The 24,975-nt window shown below is 32.3% G+C and overlaps 1 protein-coding gene across 8 annotated transcripts in view; it reads right to left on the reverse strand.

Annotated features, from left to right (window-relative positions):
* LOC143069321 (uncharacterized) overlaps positions 1-24,975 on the reverse strand; it is a 97,769-nt gene that overhangs the window by 10,896 nt on the left and 61,898 nt on the right. For all 8 annotated transcript variants that reach the window (XM_076243897.1, XM_076243896.1, XM_076243894.1 and 5 more), the window contains 2 exons: positions 20,749-20,900; positions 19,358-19,445 (listed from right to left, as the gene is read on the reverse strand). In XM_076243897.1, coding sequence (XP_076100012.1) covers positions 19,358-19,445; positions 20,749-20,900 — 240 coding nt within the window. The remainder of the gene's footprint in view (positions 1-19,357; positions 19,446-20,748; positions 20,901-24,975) is intronic.

Here is a 24,975-nt window from a genome sequence, read left to right on the forward strand (position 1 = left end):
CATTGAGAGAGGAGAATTGTGTGAATTTAAGAGAGAGCAGTAAAATGGAGAACACTGAGAGAGGAGAGTTAGAAAGAATGGACAGCGAACTGTAAAAACGAGAAGTGAATGGGGTACCAGAACGCGAAAGACAGCTGTGAGAGAGTGAGAGGTTGATTGAGCATAATTGTACATTATTTTCTGAGTGGTATGATTCAAGTTCTGTCTCTGTGTGACACGTGAGGTCACAGAAAAGATGAATTTACTGAGAGAAGATAAGCTTTATTTACATTTATTGTGCTATTTTGATAAAGTATACAAGTTGTAATAATTAGTGAGAGTGTTTGAATTGGGCGAGTTGACCTTTTCCGCCTGCTTACAAAACGAAGAGGAACCAGTTACGGTACTTTATTTGGAGTTTAATTAATTAAAGCAATTACTATAGTAAGCTATGAAGTACATTCATACACTGACTATTTATTATTATATAATACTTCAGACGGTCGTCGGCTGGGAGACAAATCAGCTAAAATATGTTTGCCTCTAATTTAATAGTATATATAGATATACAATTAGATGACGAATATTTCATTCATTTCCCTGATGAACAAACTTATTTTATATATAAATCCAACTTCTTTAGACATGGTAGAATTATTTACTACTTTCTAAAAAGGTAATTATAATTGAGGGCAGAGGTAGCATTGTAACATGGCTTTTGAGTATTGCAATATTGTAAATTTATCACGTATGTTATGATGTTTTTTTATTTGTTTGATTTTGTATACTGTTTTGTTTTCATATGGTTGTTTATTGTTTGTTTAAACTGGTATTGCCACAGTAACTGTTTAATGCCAATAAATAAAAATTAAATTAAAAAATATTAAGATACCTTTAGAAAATATATCATAGTTTTGTCTTACAAAAATCTATAACACTATGTATCATTGATAACTGCAATATAACAACAAATGTATAATTGGTTACAAGGCATTTGCTTATTTAAGGTTTGTGAATTTCCCGGCATACTGTATTTGAGGTCCGTACTCCAAGTATAAGGGTAATGAAGACACACGACAATTCATCTTTTAAATATACATTAAGACCTTATTAGAGAAAAAATTACATGTCAAGCACATAAAATGATGAAAAAGGTAGATTGAGCGAGAGCTGTTAGAGAGGTTTAGGTCGTTAAATACTCCCGTATAGTAGATCAAAACATTTTTTTCCGTCAGACTATGTGCAAAACGTTGCTTTGTAGAGGTTCAAAGTCCCTAAATAGATGGGCACTTTGTTGTTAATTTGGACACACGAAATTCATAACGTGTTTATTGCATTTGAATGCCTAACGTGACGGATGAAAAGGTGGTAAAAATATAGGACTAAGATCAGAAAAAAAAGAAGATAGCTGGAAAAACCATGACTGTGCACAAAGATAATATAACTTGGTATAAAAAGATGTGGTATGAGTGACAATGAGACAAAAAAAAGCTTGGATTTTAAACCAAGCGTGTGAGAATTCTTCACGACAGTGAGTTATTCTGAACCTGTAAGTTCCTTTGAGAATGGAAGAAGATTAAAGAATTCTTCGGTTTTGCAGTTTCATATGTGTCTCTGGTTTATATTTCAATGTTAGGGTTTTGGAATTACGGTTTGAAATTTTGAATCTCTGTTTGCCAAGTTATTTACGTTCAAAGGAATTAATGAGTTTGGACCTTAATTCATATCAAAAAAGATTTCACCTTTAAAGTTAATCTTAGAGCATATTTTGGGAATTTATTCTTATTTTCTCAAAGTTGGATTTAATTGCTTCTCGAAATTCAAACAATGATAATTGTAAGTAGTAAGTTGTTCCAAAGTTACAATTAATTCGTGTTTCAGAAGAGTTTTTAAAATACATTTTTTTCTTCTCAAACTTTATTGGTATCAAAATAATAATTTTTTTTAGGGAGAATATGAAACTCATATGCAACAATAACCTACAACTACCTACACATTAGATGAACGCGAATTGAAGTAGGACTGACAACGCTTCCGAATCTTCTTTTATCCAGTATATACTTGTGAAGAGGTTAAGTTTTTTGGTTGTCGGTCTGCATTTTGTGAGATTTTTTCCAAGAAATGTCAGTTTCTTTCTTTATTGGTTCTGAAGAACTTTATCTCAAACAATCGGTCGTGTCTCAAGCAAACTAACACGTTCCGATGTTTTATATATTTGTTTGATGCCTGAGTATTAGGCATTGCACATCCACGAGTCTGCTAAAGCATACTATGTGACCAATAACCATGGTAACTTACTTTTTCATTTAATGCAACCCAAAATTATTCTCAATATTTGATGGCATTTTAAAGTTAAATGGATATAATTTTATCAAAACTGAAAACTAAAAAGCAAAACTATATCTGAATTTCGATAAGCAAACAACATAACAAGAAACTGTCGTATTACGACTAAGTAACAGGATAACAGAACGGCTGAAATAGACGATCAGAGGCGGATTTAGGGGGCGGGGCAGGGGGCCCGGCCCCCTTTTTGGTTGCTTATATGTGGAATCACTGAAGCGTGACTGGAGCGGGCCCCCTCTTAGGTCAGTCAGTGCCCCCCCCCCTTATGAAAATTTCTGGATCGGATCCGCCACTGACGGTAATGTGTTAAGTAATATGTCCTGGTCATTCATGTGTATCAATCTACAGCTGATTTTTTTTTTCTTAATAAACCGTAAATAATGTCGGTGGTTCAATAACAATCCAAACTTCACAAAGTGAAAAATAACTGTTTTTATTTCCTTTTTATTTTTCCCATTTTGAAATTTTAGTTAACCAATAGCTAAACTACACCTAACTAAATTTAGCGATTTTATATAGTTATGACGTTATATCGAATTTCTACACCCCCTACATTGTTAATTTCCAAAAAGAAATTCTCTGAGTAGAAGAAAGCCGACATACTTTGATAGTAACGCATTGACACCTTATGACCAACACAGAGATTTTCCATTCTTACAATCTGTCAAATAATTCAATGTCTATTCATGAAATAACAGTTAGTGTCAAGGCCTGAAAAGGTATACACTAGAACTGGTAATGCTAAAATGAATCTCTCTGCTCACCTGACAGTGACACCTGTGAACCTTTATTTCAATACCTGCGTTATATAAGAAATAGAATAAACAAGGATCACACCACAAGACAATATAAAGTATATTTATTGCATGAAAATGATAGTTAAATAATGATTTAAAATAAAATTTCATTTAAGGTCGTTGTTTAACAATTATTCCACATAGGCTAGTGGCATACGAAAGGGGGATTGAGATCTCACATAACACCTTAAGTCCGACGCTTTTAAGAGCCTGTCCCAAGTCAGGAACATTTAGCCTTTGTTAGTCTTGTGAGTTTCTTTATTATTTTTTGGTTGTTTTTTTTTTTTTTTTTTTTTTTGGGGGGGGGGGGGAAGGGGGGGGGTCAGTTAAATGTTTCGCTGTTTTGCGATGCGTCCATTTTCGCTTGTATATATTATTGTTTAGGGGCCATCTGAAGCCAACCTCCGAATTTTACAGCTGAGTCTTAGACCGATTGGTGGCCTTGGCCTGTTTTCTGTTCTTTTGGTCGGGTTGTTGTCTCTATGACATAATTCCGATTTCCATTCTCAATTGTATTAAAAATCTGCCTGATGGGGCCAGGCTCTTTTGTGATTGAAATGTTGCTTTGAGTTTGACTTTTGATATGCTAAGATTGTTTAACTTGTACAAGGGGAAAAGGAATACCTTCTTCTGAAAAGATGGTTTGATCACCTTGAGAAGCCTGTTATTGCAAAACTGATAATACACATAAAGCCAAAAACGCAAATTAGATGACGTTACAAATTTATAGTTCGGCTGTCAGTATAAAACATGACGGTGTGCGTCAGACAAAAACACCCAATAGCACTAGGTTAAGTTTCTTTGATATTGAGTACCACAGGTTTCTAATATATAATGTTCGTGAACTAAAATTATGCACATCATTTTTAAATGAGTGCACATAAAGAAGTGTCAAGTAGATCAAAACAATTCACAAGAACTAAAAATGCTTCTAAAATGAATATTGTGGACCAGAAATCAATGAACACAACTTGATACAAACGAAAATTAAGGTTCGGTACGTACTAACAGCTGATAAAAATGTGGTAATTCTTAGAATATTTAGAATAATATCAACAGATGGTCATATAACACACGAGTCTTAAGTATGATATATATTGTTTTAAGAAAGAAGCAACTCGAGTTGAAACAAATGAGAACCGACACCTGACAGAGGTATAACACGTGCATACATCACCTTGTAATTATACCCTGAAGAATAATGTATTTTGATGTACTTATGAAAAGATACCTTTGATAATAATGCGATAATAATGTGTTCCAGTAAAAAAAAAGGGAAAGACTACATCAAACAAATGACAAAGAAATGAGCAGAAATTGCTTTAAACTATGATCCCTTGTGCAAGCAGAAATGGTTTAAAGACTATTTTTTTAAGAATAAATTACGAGATTAACTGATTACCAGTAATGTTGTTAAACTTATTCAGACAGATCTACTGAATGATAAAATACCAGATTTGAGGGAAATAGCCAATGTGGTGAATAAATAACAATACAATTTTAATAGTTCACGAAAACTAAATATCGTAATATCCAATTCAACAAAAAAAAATATTTTAAGGTATGGTAAACACAAAACATCCGATTCGATTAAGTCAATGATAGTCAAAAGTAAAAGCATGATAGTTTAGATAAAGATTAGATTGTCGCAAAAAATATTCTTTTCTCCAAAAAGTATCTGCTAGATCTTATTGACAAAATACTGAAGTGCCCACACACGCGTACTGTAACTTCTATACAAAATAATATCAAATACCACAGGTATTTAACACTTTAAAATTGGAGAGTCCAAGCGGAAAGGTCAATGTTAAAATTGGAGTTGAATTTCTCATTCACTGAAATACCATACGACAGAGGGTATAGATATACAAAAAGGATAACATTCCATCAACAAACCATATTGCATTCTTTATAAGCGTTAAATACTTCGGGTGGAAATGATGTCCTGTCATAAGCAGTTTAATCTATTATATACCCGACGATAAATTGCATAGAACAGATGTATTATTGTGGTGTTACAAGTCCCAGATCGTTAATTTTGAAATACGAGGAAGCTTATCTTTCCATTGATGTAGTATCCGACATTACAAATCTGACAGCTCTCTAATTATCACAATATTATACTTCTGTTTAACTCTTGATGAAACATCAGTCTGGAATCTTGTCAGATAATCAACTCAATGCATACGCGTTTCCGATTAAATGAATAATGAACTTTATTTTTAAAGGCAAAAGATCAGAATGTGTTGCAGTTTTAACAAGGTTATCGCTTAATTTTGAAAGGTTGACATTAAACCTTTATGAAAAACCTTTAACAAAAGGAGCCAAATAAAGCAAAACAATCCGCCATATACAAAAAAAGGTTAAAAATTAATAAGTATTATTCATAAAAGACAGTGGCGGATCCAGTCATTTTAAAAAGGGGGGGTTCCAAACCCAGGACAAAAAGGGGGGGTTCCAACTATATGTCCCCATTCAAATGCATTGATCGGCCAAAAAAAAGGGGGGTTCCAACCCCCGGACCCCCACCTTGGATCCGCCACTGAAAGAATAAGATGTGGTATGAATGCCAATGATACAACTCTCCACAAGATACCAAAATGACACAGAAATCAACATCTGAAGTAAAACAATTCGAACGAGAAAACTAACGCCGTTCTTTGTACAAAATAATGAACGAAAAATTATTATGATACCGGTATACAGCAACAAACAACAACGAATGAATTATAGGCTCCTGTAAAAACCAATATTCTATTCCATTTTTCGGTTTGCAACTTATACTGTCATATTTCTTCCAGTATAAGTGGAAACAATATTATAAATAAATTCAATGATTTTACAATCACAAAAACAGTGTCGTGCAAAAATTGATAGAAATTGTAGGTGGTGAATCAGAATTAGCTTTTACACTTTTGAATATGTTCCATTTATGTCATATGGTGAGGTCTTTGATAAATATAGATACAAAAAATCTAATCTTCCTTAGCGTTCGGCATTGTCTATATCTTGCTAAAAGTTGTGAACTCTTGGGGTCCATCTGAACATTCAATTAACTGTCAAGTAAAACAAAAACAGAAACAAAATCGCATTTCTTACATAGATAATTTAGTATAATAAAGAACTACTATTAAGTGATTAAAGAAGACCAATAGATTGTACAACACTTAGTATCCTTTACCTGAATGTTGATAACGAAATGAAATAACCAGAGTTGAAAAAAGCAACAATTTGTGTCAAGTTTATTCACATCACATTGGGAGTAGGCATACTCTTGTACATGAAGGTAAACTCGTCATAGATACCATGATTAAAATTGTGTACACCAGACGAACGTCTACAAAAGACTCATCTGGGATGCTCAAAGCAAAAGCTGTTAAAAGGACAATTAAAGTACGAAGTTGAAGAGGATTGAGTTCTGTTCGCAGTTTAACAGCACAAAATGCTTACAACCGACTGATGGCTGTTAATCTATGTGTCATTTGGTCTCTTTGGAAGAGTTGTCGCATTGGCAATCATACCATCTTCTTTTTTATATTTCAAACGGTAAAGCTGTGAATATGAACACGAAATAGCACATTTTAATTGAAGTCACGTTAATAAGTTCACTCATTATAATTGAAGGGAACTAAAATTGCATTCCTCCAATATAAGTGTCATTTTTCCAGTTTGAATATTTACCTAATTGATCATTTTATTTGATTGATGCAACCACCGATAACTGTTATTTAGTTCCTAAACACTGTTTTCATTATTTACGAGAGGTTCTATAATTAGTTATCAAAGGTACCAGGATTATAATTTAGTACGCCAGACGCGCGTTTCGTCTACATAAGACTCATCAGTGACGCTCATATCAAAATATTTATAAAGCCAAACAATTACAAAGTTGAAGAGCATTGAGGATCCAAAATTCCAAAAAGTTGTGCCAAATACGGCTAAGGAAATCTATGCCTGGAATAAGAAAATCTATAAAACGATCATCAAACTGAACGAAGGAAAATATTAAAAGCAAACATAATGCTACTATCTATTATTATAACACATGTGTGTAGTAGGTGATTTAAACACATGTTTGAGCATTTGTAAAATGCTTTTAAGTATATGCAAGGATCTACAACAATTATGTAACAATATGAAATTAAAATACCTCAAGGGACTATATTAATTTGTCAAGGTTAAAATTGTTACAATGAAGATGCACCTGTGCTTAATGAATATTTTCCATCAAACATGTACTATCATTACTGATATTTCCATGAAGTAGGGATGAAAAAAAAGGTACTAGGTCAACTTGAAACTGAACCTCACAAGGACTATCATTTAGCTAAAATACAAATGTTCAGTGAATAATTACAAAACCTCGCAGTGGTACTTGGTTAAAGTCTTGAGTAATTTTTGGCCTACCTGAGCGTATTAGCTTACTTCTTATAGATTGTATCATGATACTCTCAAAAGTCATTAGAGGAATTCTTATGTTCAGATTGCATAATTTGAATATTAAAAGCGAAATCTCTGAGGTCATCAGCTCAGTGAACTTTTCAATAATCCTGACATAAATTAACTATTTTTGAAATATGACATGGGGTTTATTCATTTAATATCAACCGACAATAAATTATAACAAAAGGTTCACCTTTCTATTCTGACATATGATATAAAACTATACTTAGCCAAGTCAAAACAAAAGGTGTAATTAATTCTTTATGTGACAGACTTTGCAAAGATTCCATGCCCGCAAAGACCCCCTGTAGTCAATTTAATGTAGTTTATTTAAAATGTGTTTAACACAATTTTGATGGAAGCAGAAAACTTCATTCATTACATCATACTGTTAAGTAATATAGTTATATGGTAATAGTAAGTACATTATTGATGATGCAATAACAGGTTATGGAGACAGTAACTAAATAACAGTAAAATTCAAGACGTCAAGAAGTAAACATATGCTTTTCACATTCAACAAAAATCCATACAATATGTCAAGCTAAATCACTTCTGACATTTCGAAGAGATGAAATATTTAAGAAACTACCAATGAACTAGCTGCCATTCTAAACCTCAAATGTTCTTATGAATAACCATGCTGTCCTGGTTCAAGATTACTGAGCCCTCCCATTTAAATCTTGACCAATAGACTTATAAGAAGCTTACAACTATAAAATGATCAGAACAAGCACTTAAACTTAATTGTAAAGTAGATGAAAATACAATTGCAAAATTAAAAACCAATTGTTAAAGGAACAATTGGATGTGTTTATGTTTAAAAATAACTCATTATTATATTCAGAAATTTGCATGAAAAACAGTGGCTCTGGCATCAGATGATATTTTATCTACATTGACTCCAAAAATTGATTACAGGACATTATTGACTGAAATAAATGAGATATATGTTCCTGGTTGTAGTTACTTCAACATGATTTAGTCCTAAACAGTTACTTTCTTTTAACAAAATATCACTTCCAATCTTTCGTTTATATTAGGTCAAGTCCTTACAATTAGGAACACTTTTTTGATATTTCTTATGATTTTTTAGGAGAAACAAAAAAAAACATCTAAAACAACTAAAAAAAACTAGAGGCTCTCAAGAGTCTGTTCGCTCATCTGTATATATTGATGCTTTGGAAATCAGGTAAAATAAGGTTAAAATCAAAATTAATAGTATTAGATATTAGATATTATAAGTTACAATAATAATATCTAAGATAATAACCAAAAATTGAAAAATTTCTGTAAAATTACTAACTTAGGGCCAACCACAGATTGTTGGAATCGCCTGAAATTTCAGGGCAGATAAATCTTAATCTTATATCATTTTTGCCACCTGTTGGATTTGCTTTAAATGCTATAGTTTCAGAAATATAAACCCACCACTGCATTTTACCCCTATCTTCTATTCTTAGCCATGGCCATATTGGTTGGAAGGTGTGGTCATCAGAAACATTTTTTGAAACTACATACCCTGATGATGATTATGGCAAAGTTTGGTTAAATTTGTCTCAGTAGTTTCAGAGAAGATTTTTGAAAAAGATAACAATAATTTAAGAAAAATTGTTAAAAATTGACTATAAAGGGCAATAACTCCTTAAGAGGTCAACTGAAAATTTAATTGTGTTAACTTTTTCATAGATCTTACTTTGCTGAACATTATTGCTGTTAACAGTTAATCTCTTATCTATTATAATATTCAAGATAATAATCAATAAAATGCTTTGCTGAGTGCAGCCTAATATGACCGCAGAGGTTGAACCGTGAACAGTTGGGGCAAGTTTGTACACAATATTCAAGCTTGATACTATCAGAATCTGGATTGTGATCAAATTTTTTACATAATATAGGTGTCTGACACAAAACTAATGTGCAATACTTTGCAATTGAAGGTTTCTTCTTGAAACTTTTCAAAAATCCCCCCTCCCCCCATAGTCATGGCTTAATTTTAAATTACCTTCATCAGCATTTTTAAAACTTCTAAAAATAAATTGACACTGAATCACCTGAAGACAATACATTGTCCATTAACCAGGACAACCTTGTTTACCCCTTTGAAGTCCCTATCCCTAATTCCTAAACAGCTTGAGCCATAACCTCCAAAGCCAATTCTTACCATCCCTTTGTGGTATGGAAACTTGTGGTAGAATTTCAGAGAGATCCATACACAATTCCACAATTTATTGTCTGGAAACAAGAAAAATGTTTATTTCAGCCCCTTTTTGGTCCCCATTCCTACACTGTTCAGACCATAAACTCCAAAATCAATCCCAATCTTCCTTTTGTGGTCATAAACCTTTTGTTTCATAGATATCTATTTACTTATACTGAAGTTATTGTACGATAACCAAATGTCTTGGACGATGCTGACAACAATATGATACCAATAATTTAAGGAAATTTGCAGTTTTCATACGAAAATTTTGCAACATACCTTGTTTGTATTTTGAAAAAATATTGTTCCCAAAATAAATATTACCCTGATTTTCAATTGACATTATAATTATACATTGAAATCATATTGGTAAAGTTATGCAGTAAACAAAACAAACAAGAGACTCCAATAAGTTTGCTCACCTGATAAAAATTATGCCAGTTTTCTTCATTGTAATCAGTAACATAGTACAACATGTAATATAATAAACTAACTTTTTTAAGAACTCATATAAGCTGTCAATTGACAATTTTGACAAAGTTGACTTACTAATAGATCTTATTTTGATAAACCCTTTAATCTATAACAATTTTTTATTGCAAAAAGCAAAAATTACTACAAACAGGTCGTCCATTTTTTCCCTGAAAATTGCACAGGAGATAGACATTGACCTCCTGTTTAATTCTACCTATATCAGAATGAGATATAAGCCAAAAACATTGAAATATACTAAACATTGACAATTACAGGACAATTAATCCCAAATTGTTTACTGATAGACTTTGACCTGATTTTTACCCTATATCAGATTTGCTTTTTATAAAAAAAAAAAAAAATAAAAAAAATGTGCAATTCATCTTTTTTAACTTAGCCATACAAAGGTGGATAACTCTTATAGTAAAAATTTTATAAAGGAATGAAATTTTATTTTTCACGTGTAGCAAGAATACAAATGGGGTGAAACCATTTTTTCTAAATGTATATAATTAAACTTATCTTCCCATTTTTATTTTCAAATCCTATTTGATATATTTTTTTCCTTTTCACAAAAAAAGTGCTTATTCATGAATTATCTACCGGTATGTAAAACTTATAGCTTATAAAACAAGTGTTATCACATTTTTTTTTAAAAAGCATGAACAAATCTACATTTTGCCAAAGTAAAAGCAAATTCTATCTGAGGAATTATTTGGTGATAATCCACCTTAAGACAGTAAATACATTAAAATAGTTCTGCAGTTAAGTCTGTGGTTGTAGAGGTTTGTTCCTTGGTGTCTAAAGGATGATGAGATAAATATTGTTTATGAATACTTCAGGAATTTCAATGCAAAAGGGTTTTGAAATTGCAATCTTAATATTAAGTAAGGGCATATGATACAGTTTTGATCCCATGATCATTTTCTTATGAACATTTGCTTACAAACTATTTCCCTCCTCAGAAAAATTCAAGAAAGTAATAAAAACAAAAATACCTTCAAGTGCTACTTAAGGTGGTATGGGTGTCTTTCACCATCTTGGATTGTAAAAAAAAAAACAGAGAACCTAAATTCCAGAGTTTTAATCAAGTTAGCAAAATTTTATGCAGGAATGCAGATAACTAATGTGTGAATTTGCATTTAAAAGAACAAATTTATAAGATTACAGCTTACAAATATTAATATTTTTTTCTTTGATTTTTAATGTTTTAAAATTGGCATTTAAGGGGAAGTAACTCTAAAATGGTGCATTTTCTGAAGGAATCTACATGGAATTTTGCTATTTTGTATTTTAACCAGAAAAAAACATAAGGTGACCCTATCTTTTCTTTTGATATTCTCAAAACATTTTCTAAAAGCTATCTTCTATTATTTTATTTTACAATTCTATCATTTAGCCAAGCTTCTAGTCACATAAGGACGTTTTTTGCTGTATAATCCATACAAAATGTGTCATTTTGTCACAACTTGTAGCTTGAGAAAATGCACGATGACCTATAATTTTTATTATATTTTTTAACATATATCAATAACAAGAGTGCACACACTGAAATGTCTCGCCTTCTTTACTAATCATTGATATTATGTTGATACTCCTAAATATAAAGCTTTATTACGACTGTCACATAAACTTAACATGAACCATGAAAATGAGGTCAAGGTCAGTTGAACCATATGCCAGACAGACATGTACAGCTAACAATGCTTCCATACAACAAATATAGTTGACCTATTGCTTATAGTTTAAGAAAATAGACCAAGACACAAAAACTTAACACTGAGCAATGAACTGTGAAAACCAGGTCAAGGTCAAATAAAACCTGCACGACTGACATATAGATCATAAAATATTTCAATACACCAAATATAGTTGACCTATGACATAAAGTATTAGATAAAAAGACCAAAACTCAGAAACTTAACTTTGACCACTGAACCATGAAAATGAGGTCAAGGTCAGATGACATCTGCCCGCTAGACATGTACACATTACAATCATTCCATACAACAAATATAGTAAACCTATTGCATAAAGTATGAGAAAAACAGACCAAAACACAAAAACTTAACTATAACCACTGAACCATAAAAATGAGGTCAAGGTCAGATGACATCTGCCCGCTAGACATGTACACCTTACAATCATTCCATACAACAAATATAGTAAACCTATTGCATAAAGTATGAGAAAAACAGACCAAAACACAAAAACATAACTATAACCACTGAACCATGAAAATGAGGTCAAGGTCAGATGACACCTGCCAGTTGGACATGTACACCTTACAGTCCTTCCATACACCGAATATACTAGACCTATTGCTTATAGTATCTGAGATATGGACTTGACCACCAAAACTTAACCTTGTTCACTGATCCATGAAATGAGGTCGAGGTCAAGTGAAAACTATCTGACGGGCATGAGGACCTTGCAAGGTACGCACATACTAAATATAGTTATCCTATTACTTACAGTAAGAGAGAATTTAACATTACAAAAAATCTGAACTTTTTTTTCAAGTGGTCACTGAACCATGAAAATGAGGTCAAGGACAATGGACATGTGACTGACGGAAACTTCGTAACATGAGGCATCTATATACAAAATATGAAGCATCCAGGTCTTCCACCTTCTAAAATATATAGCTTTTAAGAAGTGAGCTAACACCGCCGCCGCCGCCGCCGTAGCTGCCGCCGCCGGATCACTATCCCTATGTCGAGCTTTCTGCAACAAAAGTTGCAGGCTCGACAAAAACTATGTTTATGCAAAGTATGAACAAATTCTCTCATTTTAGTTTTAGACACCAATGAGCCATATACAACATTGCACAACACAAATAATAATTTTATTCAATCTTCTAATTTCGTGAAAAGTAAACTTTTGAAATCTTTTTAAGTACAAATAATGACACCATGTTTCTAAAACAGTTCAGAAGAATTTTAATCTTAAAGCAGATTAACTCAGAAATGAAAATATTATAAGGTCAGCTTTGGTTGCACTTGGTTTGGTTGTATAACATGAAACACTTTAAGGGAAAATCTTTCCAAACATTTATGAGCAACTATGTCATTCTAATGAACCGCACTGTTAACAAAGGGTAACTTATGAGAAAAAATGACAATATGTAAAAAGCCAGCAATAAAAGTGGGTGGAAATTAGTACAAACTCTTATAAGACAGAGAAACAGGTGTTTTGATACTTTATGAATATGTTATGACAGGTAATAATATTTAAATGTATTGTAGGCGTAGAGAAGAGCAGTACATTTGACAGGCTATAAGGTGACATACCTACAGTAATTCAGCTGTCCACTTTTAAGAATGTGACAAAGGGAATAGTTTATATATAACTATATTTGTAGAAAATTAAAATTTATTCAGATGTACTAATTTAATCTGTATGAATAATCTTATAAATTTTCAGGAATGTCATTTCCTACTTGACAAAACAATTATCACCCTTCTAAAAACCACCAACCCTAACTACACTCTTGTACAATGCTGGTAACAAGTTTGATGCATGCATGCTGCATGAAATCATCATAATTTTTTTGATTGAAGGATTCTAGCTTCAAGCCAGTAGATGATTGCAGTATTCTAGCGTCAAGCTAGTAGATGATTGCAGTATTCTAGCTTCAAGCCAGTAGATGATAGCAGTATTCTAGCTTCAAGCCAGTAGATAGTTGCAGTATTCTAGCTTCAAGTTAGTAGATGATTGCAGTATTCTAGCTTCAAGCCAGTAGATGATAGCAGTATTCTAGCTTCAAGTTAGTAGATGATTACAGTATTCTAGCTTCATGCCAGTAGATGATTGCAGTATTCTAGCGTCAAGCTAGTAGATGATTGCAGCATTCTAGCTTCAAGCTAGTAGATGATTGCAGTATTCTAGCTTCAAACCAGTAGATAATTGCAGTATTCTAGCTTCAAGTTAGTAGATGATTGCAGTATTCTAGCTTCAAAACCAGTAGATAATTGCAGTATTCTAGCGTCATGCTAGTAGATGATTGCAGTATTCTAGCTTCAAGCTATTAGATGATTGCAGTATTCTAGCTTCAAGCTATTAAATGATTGCAGTATTCTAGCTTCAAGCTAGTAGATGATTGCAGTATTATTATAGCTTCAAGCTAGTAGATGATTGCAGTATTCTAGCTTCAAACCAGTAGATAATTGCAGTATTCTAGCTTCAAGTTAGTAGATGATTGCAGTATTCTAGCATCAAACCAGTAGATAATTGCAGTATTCTAGCTTCAAGCTAGTAGATGTTTGCAATATTCTAGCTGGAAAACAGCAGATAGGAAATGGAGCAAACTAAGTATTTTGGTCTCAAATGTTATACAGGTATGCCAACTTTAGAAAGGTTCTATGACATTTATGCTCTACATCAACTGAATGTATTTCAGATCTTTTCATTTTATTTTGGGGTAAACAGGAATAATTGCCATAGGATCAGTTTTACTGGATTAATCTGTCATAACCTGACACAATGCCATTGGTATATGTACTAAAGTAAATTTCATTTCATATATAGAAAATGAAATGAAATATGACTGCCTATAATACGAACTATCCACCTAATCACCATCACTAAATATGGTCTTCACTTAATGTTAGACTTTGAATCTTAACAGCTTAACAATCATATTATAAAGTAACTCATTTAATTGTATCAAATACATGTACATGTAAAAATAAAAATGCTTTTTTCTACAATATCATGGGCAAATTTGGAGTACCCAGTAGCATATTCCGGTAGTACTGATCTGGACAAAGGTGCAATTACAGCTTTTGGGTCACTTCTATCATCATATAAAACACAATAACTTTTAAATATTTCTAAAGTAACTGCAAATTTATTCCTTCTTTTCCACCTGTTTTATGTCATTCTAAGGACCAGTGCAGATTGATGATTACAATAAAATTTGTATGTTCTTAGGTACTATACAATTTGTTATTATATAACAGGTGTACAACAATACTGTTAAAAAAATATATCAGACAATATTTCATACATGTTTACAGCTAATTAACTGTAAATTACATCAAATAAAAAGCACTGAAACATACCATAGGTCAATAGTTGGTCATTAAAATAATGGGATGAAAAAACAAGGCCATCAAAGCAATCATACAAATGTTTTTCACAAAGGTGAAAAATAAAACACTTACAAATAATTGTTTAACTTGTGCTTTTAATTTATCCTCCTGACAAACATCTAATGATATGGGTGTTGGTAACCAATTACAAACAATTAACACATAGTTGAATATTTCATAAAAAAAACCAAGAGACAGACTTGTTACTGTATGGCTCACGTGGTAAAAGTTCAAGTTTGTTAATAAGAACTTTTATATGCCTATACTGTAGTAACTAATTGTGATTCGGTCATTTTTGCAATTTACATGTCAAGCTCCTATAGATTTTTTTTAGAAATTCAAAGCAGCCAAACACTGTAAAAATTAATAAATATAGGGGCATTACTCCAAAATAGGTTGTCACTAAATCTTGTCATGCAGATCAAATTTACAATTTTTACTTTAAGCAAAGCACTTATAGTTTTCAAAAAATCTTGGTTGGCAGGCAGAATGAATTAACACAATGTTTAAACTAGATATTCCAACGATGATTGTGACCAAGTTTGTTTTGGACCTGTAGTTTCAGAGAACATTTAAAAAAATTAACAGATGATGAAGAAGGACGACAGATGACAGACACCAAGTGATGAGGAAAGATCACTTGACCCTTAGGGCTAGAGGAGCCAAAAATCGGCTTAACAGTAAAGGTTTATAATTTACAAAGACAAATAAAAGAACACTATAACACATTATTAAGGTAATAAACAATGTCAGTATCTAGATTATTTACTTCAAGACCATCATGTATAATTTGTGAAGTTGATACTGAATATTTATCAACAAGGTCTTGATATCTTGCGATAAACTTTTTTTTAGAAATGTCAATTGCCTAACCAGATGCTCCGCAGGGCACAGCTTTATACGACTACAGAGTTCGAACCCTGAACATTGGAACAAGAATGGACACAACATTCAAACTTGATACATCCCTGAATTTGGATAGTGATTAAATGAAATCAAATAAAGTTCAATTTTGGACCCTTTAGACCTCAATTTGGACCAATCTGATAACCGGGCCCAAACATCAAAAATCTAAATACATGGTTAGATTAAGCATATATCAAAGAACCCCATATATACAATTTTTGTTGATATCAAACAAATTTTAATTTTGGACCACGATTTGGAAAAACTTGAAAACTGGGCCCATAATAAAAATTATAAGTACATGTTTAGATTCAGCATATCAAAGAACCCCAAGGATTCAATTTTGGTTGAAATCAAACAAAGTTTAATTTTGGACCCCAATTTGGACCAACTTGAAAACTGGACCAATAATAAAAAATCTAAGTACATGTTTAGATTCAGCATATAAAAAAAACCAAAGAATTCAATTTTTGTTGAAATCAAACAAAGTTTAATTTTGGACCCCAATTTGGACCAACTTGAAAACTGGGCCAATAATCAAAAATCTAAGTACATTTTTATATTCAGCATATCAAAAAACCCCAAGAATTCAATTTTTGTTAAAATCAAACTTAGTTTAATTTTGGACCCTTTGGACCTTAATGTTGACCAATTTGAAAATGAAACCAAAAATTAAGAATCTTCATACACAGTTAGATTCAGCATATCAAAGAACCCCAATTATTTAATTTTTGATGAATTCAAACAAAGTTTCATTTTGGACCCTTTGGGCCCCTTATTCCTGAACTGTTGGGACCAAAACTCCAAAAGTTAATCCCAACCTTCCTTTTATGGTCATAAACCTTGTGTTTAAATTTCATTGATTTCTATTTACTTTTACTAAAGTTTTTGTGCGAAAACCAAGAATAATGCTTATTTGGACCCTTTTTGGCCCCTAATTCCCAAAACTCCCAATATCAATTCCAACCTTCCTTTAGTGGCCATAAACTTTGTGTCAAAATTTCATAGATTTCTATTTACTTAAACTAAAGTTATAGTGCAAAAACCAAGAAAATGCTTATTTGGGCCTTTTTGGCCCCTAATTCCCAAACTGTTGGGACCAAAACGCCAAAAGTTAATCCCAACCTTCCTTTTATGGTCATAAACCTTGTGTTTAAATTTCATTGATTTCTATTTACTTATACTAAAGTTTTTGTGTGAAAACCAAGAATAATGCTTATTTGGGCCCTTTTTGGTCCCTAATTCCCAAAACTCCCAAAATCAATCCCAACCTTCTTTTAGTGGCCATAAACTTTGTGTCAAAATTTCATAGATTTCTATTTACTTAAACTAAAGTTATAGTGCAAAAACCAAGAAAATGCTTATTTGGGCCTTTTTGGCCCCTAATTCCCAAACTGTTGAGACCAAAACTTCCAAAATCAGTCCCAACCTTCCTTTTATGGTCATAAACCTTGTATTTAAATTTCATTGATTTCTATTTACTTATACTAAAGTTATTGTGCGAAAACCAAGAATAATGCTTATTTGGGCCCTTTTTTGGCCCCTAATTCCTTAACTGTTGGGACCAAAACTCCCAAAATCAATCCCAACCTTCCTTTAGTGGTCATAAACCTTCAGTCAAAATTTCATAGATTTCTATTTACTTAAACTAAAGTTATAGTGCAAAAACCAAGAAAATGCTTATTTGGGCCTTTTTGGCCCCTAATTCCCAAACTGTTGGGACCAAAACGCCAAAAGTTAATCCCAACCTTCCTTTTATGGTCATAAACCTTGTGTTTAAATTTCATTGATTTCTATTTACTTATACTAAAGTTTTTGTGTGAAAACCAAGAATAATGCTTATTTGGGCCCTTTTTGGTCCCTAATTCCCAAAACTCCCAAAATCAATCCCAACCTTCCTTTAGTGGCCATAAAATTTGTGTCAAAATTTCATAGATTTCTATTTACTTAAACTAAAGTTATAGTGCAAAAACCAAGAAAATGCTTATTTGGGCCTTTTTGGCCCCTAATTCCCAAACTGTTGAGACCAAAACTTCCAAAATCAGTCCCAACCTTCCTTTTATGGTCATAAACCTTGTATTTAAATTTCATTGATTTCTATTGACTTATACTAAAGTTATTGTGCGAAAACCAAGAATAATGCTTATTTGGGCCCTTTTTTGGCCCCTAATTCCTTAACTGTTGGGACCAAAACTCCCAAAATCAATCCCAACCTTCCTTTAGTGGCCATAAACCTTCAGTCAAAATTTCATAGATTTCTATTTACTTAAACTAAAGTTATAGTGCAAAAACCAAGAAAATGCTTATTTGGGCCTTTTTGGCCCCTAATTCCCAAACTGTTGGGACCAAAACGCCAAAAGTTAATCCCAACCTTCCTTTTATGGTCATAAACCTTGTGTTTAAATTTCATTGATTTCTATTTACTTATACTAAAGTTTTTGTGTGAAAACCAAGAATAATGCTTATTTGGGCCCTTTTTGGTCCCTAATTCCCAAAACTCCCAAAATCAATCCCAACCTTCCTTTAGTGGCCATAAACTTTGTGTCAAAATTTCATAGATTTCTATTAACTTAAACTAAAGTTATAGTGCAAAAACCAAGAAAATGCTTATTTGGGCCTTTTTGGCCCCTAATTCCCAAACTGTTGAGACCAAAACTTCCAAAATCAGTCCCAACCTTCCTTTTATGGTCATAAACCTTGTATTTAAATTTCATTGATTTCTATCTACTTATACTAAAGTTATTGTGCGAAAACCAAGAATAATGCTTATTTGGGCCCTTTTTTGGCCCCTAATTCCTTAACTGTTGGGACCAAAACTCCCAAAATCAATCCCAACCTTCCTTTAGTGGTCATAAACCTTCAGTCAAAATTTCATAGATTTCTATTTACTTATACTAAAGTTATAGTGCAAAAACCAAAAGTCTTCAGACGCCGACCCCGCTGGACGACGACGGACGATGATGACGCCAACATGATACCAATATAAGATCAAAAAATTTTCAATTTTTGGGGTCGTATAAAAAGCAATGCACTGTCAGTTTCAGCTATAAAATTTCAATAAATGAAAGATAAGAATCATGATATCCACTGCTCTTTGTCATTATAAAACTTACCTTTATGTCCCTGACAGGTCCCTTGTGTCCCTGTAGCACTCTGACACTTGTCATTGACATCAGGTCCCATTCTCTTACTGTAGAATCACTGAAAGCAACAAATACTCATGAATTTTGTAATTTGCCTTATGTCAACAAGTACCCTTTACAGACACAGTTTATTTCAGTCAAACTCATTAATGTTTTTTCCTGTCTTCAGCTGAGAAGAATATATATAGACCCTTCTACAACGAAATTTGTTTTACATGCACACGTATAAAAATTGCGGTTTTTATCCAACGCAATCATAGGTTTGAACGTAGTTTTCAATTAAGACTCGGTTATATTTTTTCGTTTTGGGCTTGTATCATATTTTCCCTCCGGTTTATATGATCCGTTCATCCTATATTGACTCTTAAAATTCAAGAGTTTATCTAAAAATGAGGGTACTTTTTCTAAAATTGAGGGTACTTTTTATATGGCCTTCCAAATACCGTTTCAATCCCTAACATCACTGAAGAGACATTTATTGTCAAAATCCAGATCTGGTGTACTAAAAAAATATTGACACCGTATGTTTGTGGCATAACATCGTGGCCACAAGTTAAATTTTTTTCTGTTTAGTATTAAAATTATATTAAGATCCATTTAGTTACATCTTGTGATCCATTTTATTTGGCAATCGCCAGTGGCAGTCAGCAGGGTTAAAGAACATCAGTTGTTCGACCTGTTAGTCAAATGCGTTTTGTTTAAATATACTTTTTCACTTTTTTGGTCTTTTGGAAAATGTTGTTTGTGTTGTTTTTAGACCCTTCTACAACGAAATTTGTTTTACATGCACACGTATAAAAATTGCGGTTTTTATCCAACGCAATCATAGGTTTGAACGTAGTTTTCAATTTAGACTCGTGTATATATAGATATTAAAGTAAAATAGTTCAGAACCCATTATCAGTAGTTATTCTCCTAACAATACTAGATGGCTCTAAAGACTTAAATGGTAATCATTCTACAGTTTTGTACTCAACAATTTCAACAGAAAAGTTCATACAAAGTACTGCGTCTTGTCAATCAACTTCAGCAGAGAAGTTCAAAGTAAGTTGTCTGCGCAACGCACTCAGCAGAGAATTTATACAAGAAATGTGGTCTGAGATATGACAAAACTGATAGTATATTACAAAATTTCAGCTGAATGTTATCATTGATAGATGAAATTTCAATAGGAATATAGGAAAACACACTTTAAATTAGACTTAACAAGTCTCATGTACCAGTCTCAAATTTATTTTCATCATGGTACCACACTCCCCCCAGAAATCTGTTATCATGCAAAAAGATAACATATGTTTTAAATATGGTTAACTATTGGAGTTGCAGCTTCTTTTATTTCTTAAACAATTATGACAATATACCTTGAAGCTGTGAAAAATCTTCCTTTATGGAAACAGACTTTGTGAATTTGTCCATCATGTGCTTGTACAGCTGCTTCTGTCTCACCTGTTTCTTTGTTCCAAAAGTATACATGGCCTCCAGAGTCACCACTAATGATTAAGTCACCTTGCATCTAAACATAAAAAAGATCACTTATTACCTTGTTCATTTACATTTAAAAAGTTCATTGATATACACATAGAAATACATTCTAACATTTCAGAACAATTAAACTATTGCTATAAAAAATAAGGAGATGTGTTATGATTACCAATGAGACAACTATTCTCCAAAGCTCAAATGAAGTGGATGTAAGCAATAATGGGCAACCATTTGACCTTCAACAATGAGAGAAACCCATACTATATGGTTAGCAGATATTGTTGTTTATAAAACAAGAGTGCACATGCTGAAATGTCTCTCCTTTACTAATCATTGATATTATGTTGATAGTCCTAAAAATAAAGCTTTTATTACAACTGTCGCATAAACTAACATTAACCAAGAAAACTAAACATTAACCAATGAACCATGAAAATGAGGTCAAGGTCAGATGAACTATGCCAGGCGGACATGTACAGCTAACATTTTTTCCATACAACAAATATAGTTGACTGATTGCTTATAGTTTAAGAAAAACAAACCAAAACACAAAAGCTTAACTCTGGGGAATGAACCATGAAAATGAGGTCAAGGTCAAATAAAACCTGTGTGACTGACATATAGATCATAAAATATTTCAATACACCAAATATAGTTGACCTACTGCTTATAGTATAAGGAAAAAAGACAATCAATCAAAAACTTAACTTTGACCACTGAACCATGAAAATGAGGTCAAGGTCAGATGATACCTGCCAGCTTAACATGTACACCTTACAATCATTCTATACACCAAATAAAGTAGACCTAATTTGCATATAGTATAAGAAAAATATACCAAAACACAAAAACTTAACTATAACCACTGAACCATGAAAATGAGGTCAAGGTCAGATGACACCTGTCAGTTTGACATGAACACCTTACAGTCCTTCCATACACCAAACATACTAGACTTTTTTGCCTATAGTATCTGAGATATAGACTTGACCAACAAAACTTAACCTTGTTCAATGATCCACGATATGAGGATGAGGTCAAGTATAAAGTGTCTGACCGGCATGAGGACCTTGCAAGGTACGCACATACCAAATATAGTTATCCTATTACTTATAATAAGAGAGAATTTAACATTACAAAAAATTTTAACTTTTTTTCAAGTAGTCACTGAACCATGAAAATGAGGTCAGTCAAGGACATTTGACAGGTGACTGATGGAAACTTCGTGACATGAGGAATCGATATGCAAAGTATGAAGCATCCATGTCTTCCACCTTCTAAAAAATAAAGCTTTTAAAAAGTTAGCCAATGCTGCCGCAGCAGTTGCCGCCACCGGCCCCAGATCATTTTCTCTATGTCAAGCTTTCTTCGACCAAAGTCGCAGGCTTGACAAAAATCAAGAATATAGGACTGACAAAAAAATTAAAAGGATAGCATTTCAATTACTACAAATGGTCCACATTTGTTATTCACTTTCTTTGTTTTATCATACAATATAAAAAAAATCTCATGATTTTACTTACAAAGTTTTGAAGCTCCAATTGTTACAAACTCCCCTTATTTTAATTATATATAGATTAGATAGGGCTGTTTCATAAGACTCAAAACAACAATTACATTGTACCACAATTATTTCAAACTGGTTAGGTAATATTTCATTTATGGTACAAAACAAGCTGCCTTAAGATATTACTTTCATACCTAAACAAGAGAGCACATGCTGAAATGTCTCACCTTCTTTAACATTGAGCAATGAACCATAAAAATGATATCACGGTCAAATTAAATAAGCGAGACTGACATGTACATCCTAAAATATTTTCATACACCAAATTAACATGATCTTTTGCATACAGGTTTAGAGAAACAGACCAAAACACAAAAACTTAACCTTAACCACTGAAAATGAGGTCAAGGTCAGATGATACCTGCCAGTTGGACATTTACTCCTTACAATTAATAATTCCATACACAAAATATAGTAGATTTTTACTTATAGTATCTGAGATATGGACTTGACCACGAAAACTTAATCATGTTCACTGATCAATGAAATGAGGTTGAGGTCAAGTGAAAACTGTCTGACAGACATAAATACATTGCAAGGTATGCAAATAAAGTTATCCTATTACTCACAATAAGAGAGAAATTAAGAATACTAAAAACCTTTTTAGTCACTGAACCATGAAAATGAAGTCAAGGGCAATGGACATATGACAGACAGACACTTCATAAAATAAGGCATATGTATACAAAGTTAAGTACAAAGTATGCAGGTCTTCTTCTGAAATATAAAGCTTTTAAGAAATTTTTTAACGCTGTCCCTGCCACCAAATTATCATCCTTAATTTGAGCTTTCTGTATCAGAAGTCCAAGGCTCAACAAAAATCAATGGACAAACACACTGACAAGACTAAACCTTGAAGCCCATTTCACCTAAAGGCATGGTTAAAATAAGAAGATGTTTTGCTATTTAAAAAAAGATATCTATGGTCATCTCTGTCACACACAGATTTTTTGTATTGCTAAACAAATTCATCGATTTTAGGAAAAGTAAAAAAAAAATCTTTTAATTCATGTAATCACTGCTTTTCATTCTGAGATTTATAAAGATAATATAGTCATCAATGTATTTAACACCTACACTTAAGACATCAAAGAAACTTAAAATGGAAACATGTTGTAACTGTCAATGGCTTATTTACATACAACATGCAATGTCACAAAGGTAAAATTACATAAACACATCTATAAATTACAAATTGTCATCAAAATGTTCAAGTATGGCAATTATTAGAGTATTTATAAAGACAAATTTACCCAAAAATATTGATAACTTGATTGTGTTTTATTTGATTTATTCAGGTTGGTAGAAGTTCAAATTGTTCCAATACACCATTTGACAGTTTAGTTCAATGACTATAAAAAGATCAATCACTGTATTGTACTGTAGTAACAAATATTGTTCTAGACAGAAATGTAATTGTTATAATTAGCAGCAATCACATGTTATATGATACATTTTCAAAGATCTGTCACTTACAACATGAATGTAGTTTCATTATTTAAGCTTCTAGTTATCTATTTAAGGATTTAATTGAGAAAGTTAAATTGTTTTAATGGTTTACACCTGCAAGAATTTGGATAATTATGTAAATTTATATGTCAAGTAAAGTACTCAGTCAGTTGAAAAAGCCTCAAGCTGCAATCATATTTCTTACTTAATATCTAAAAGAGTTAATCTCTTCTGAATTATGTACCTTTCCTACCCTAAAAAATCAAAAAAATGTTTATGGCCTTGTTTTGCTAATTGTTTTTAAAACTATAATTATTAAAGTGAATATAATTTTGAGTGTGTACAACATAAAATAATTGTAACATGATTATAAGTACGGTTGATCACTTTGCACTTTAATGACTTGACTTATTTGCAGTTGCTTTGAATTTCTAACCAGATGAACAGTTTGATTTGAAAAAAAAACAAAATGAATTTGTCAGAATATTGAGTGACAGCAATAAGTTGAGAGGAACACTTATAATAAAGTGAATTATAATTAAAAAAAAAAATTGTTAGACATGTATAATAAAAGTGGAAACAAGCTTAGGTTTTTGTCTTGCCTCGAGGAAGTTGAAAAAAAGCAAGACTTGGGTGTGTTGTCTCCTGTGACAATGTATTAGTTTGAGATTTACCTGAAGGTCATTTTATAGAAACCACAAGTGGCAGGTCAATAATAGTTGAAATGCAGTTGTATAAGCATTGGCACATCATTTCTATGGAAATTATTTGGTCCCACCCCATCTCATGGTCTATTGACTTGAAATTTTAGTTAACATGTTAAGGTTTTGATTAGATCAGTTAAAGATGAACCACACCCTTTAAGTCAATGATATTTGGTACACAGTTGTATTAATATAAGCAGGTCTTATTATCATGGAGATGATATGGCCCAGCCCCTCATCATGGTTCTTTAAAAACTTTTGCATAGTTTACAAGTTAAGTTTAAGGGAACCACTATTGATAAGTCCATGGTAATTGGTTTGAAAGTTTTATAAGCATTTTCATTTCTCATTTCTCTGTTTCAACTATTCATTTCTTTGTGTTTTGT

This window comes from Mytilus galloprovincialis, chromosome 3, assembly GCF_965363235.1.
Source record: "Mytilus galloprovincialis chromosome 3, xbMytGall1.hap1.1, whole genome shotgun sequence".
Classification (NCBI taxonomy): Eukaryota; Metazoa; Mollusca; class Bivalvia; order Mytilida; family Mytilidae; genus Mytilus; species Mytilus galloprovincialis.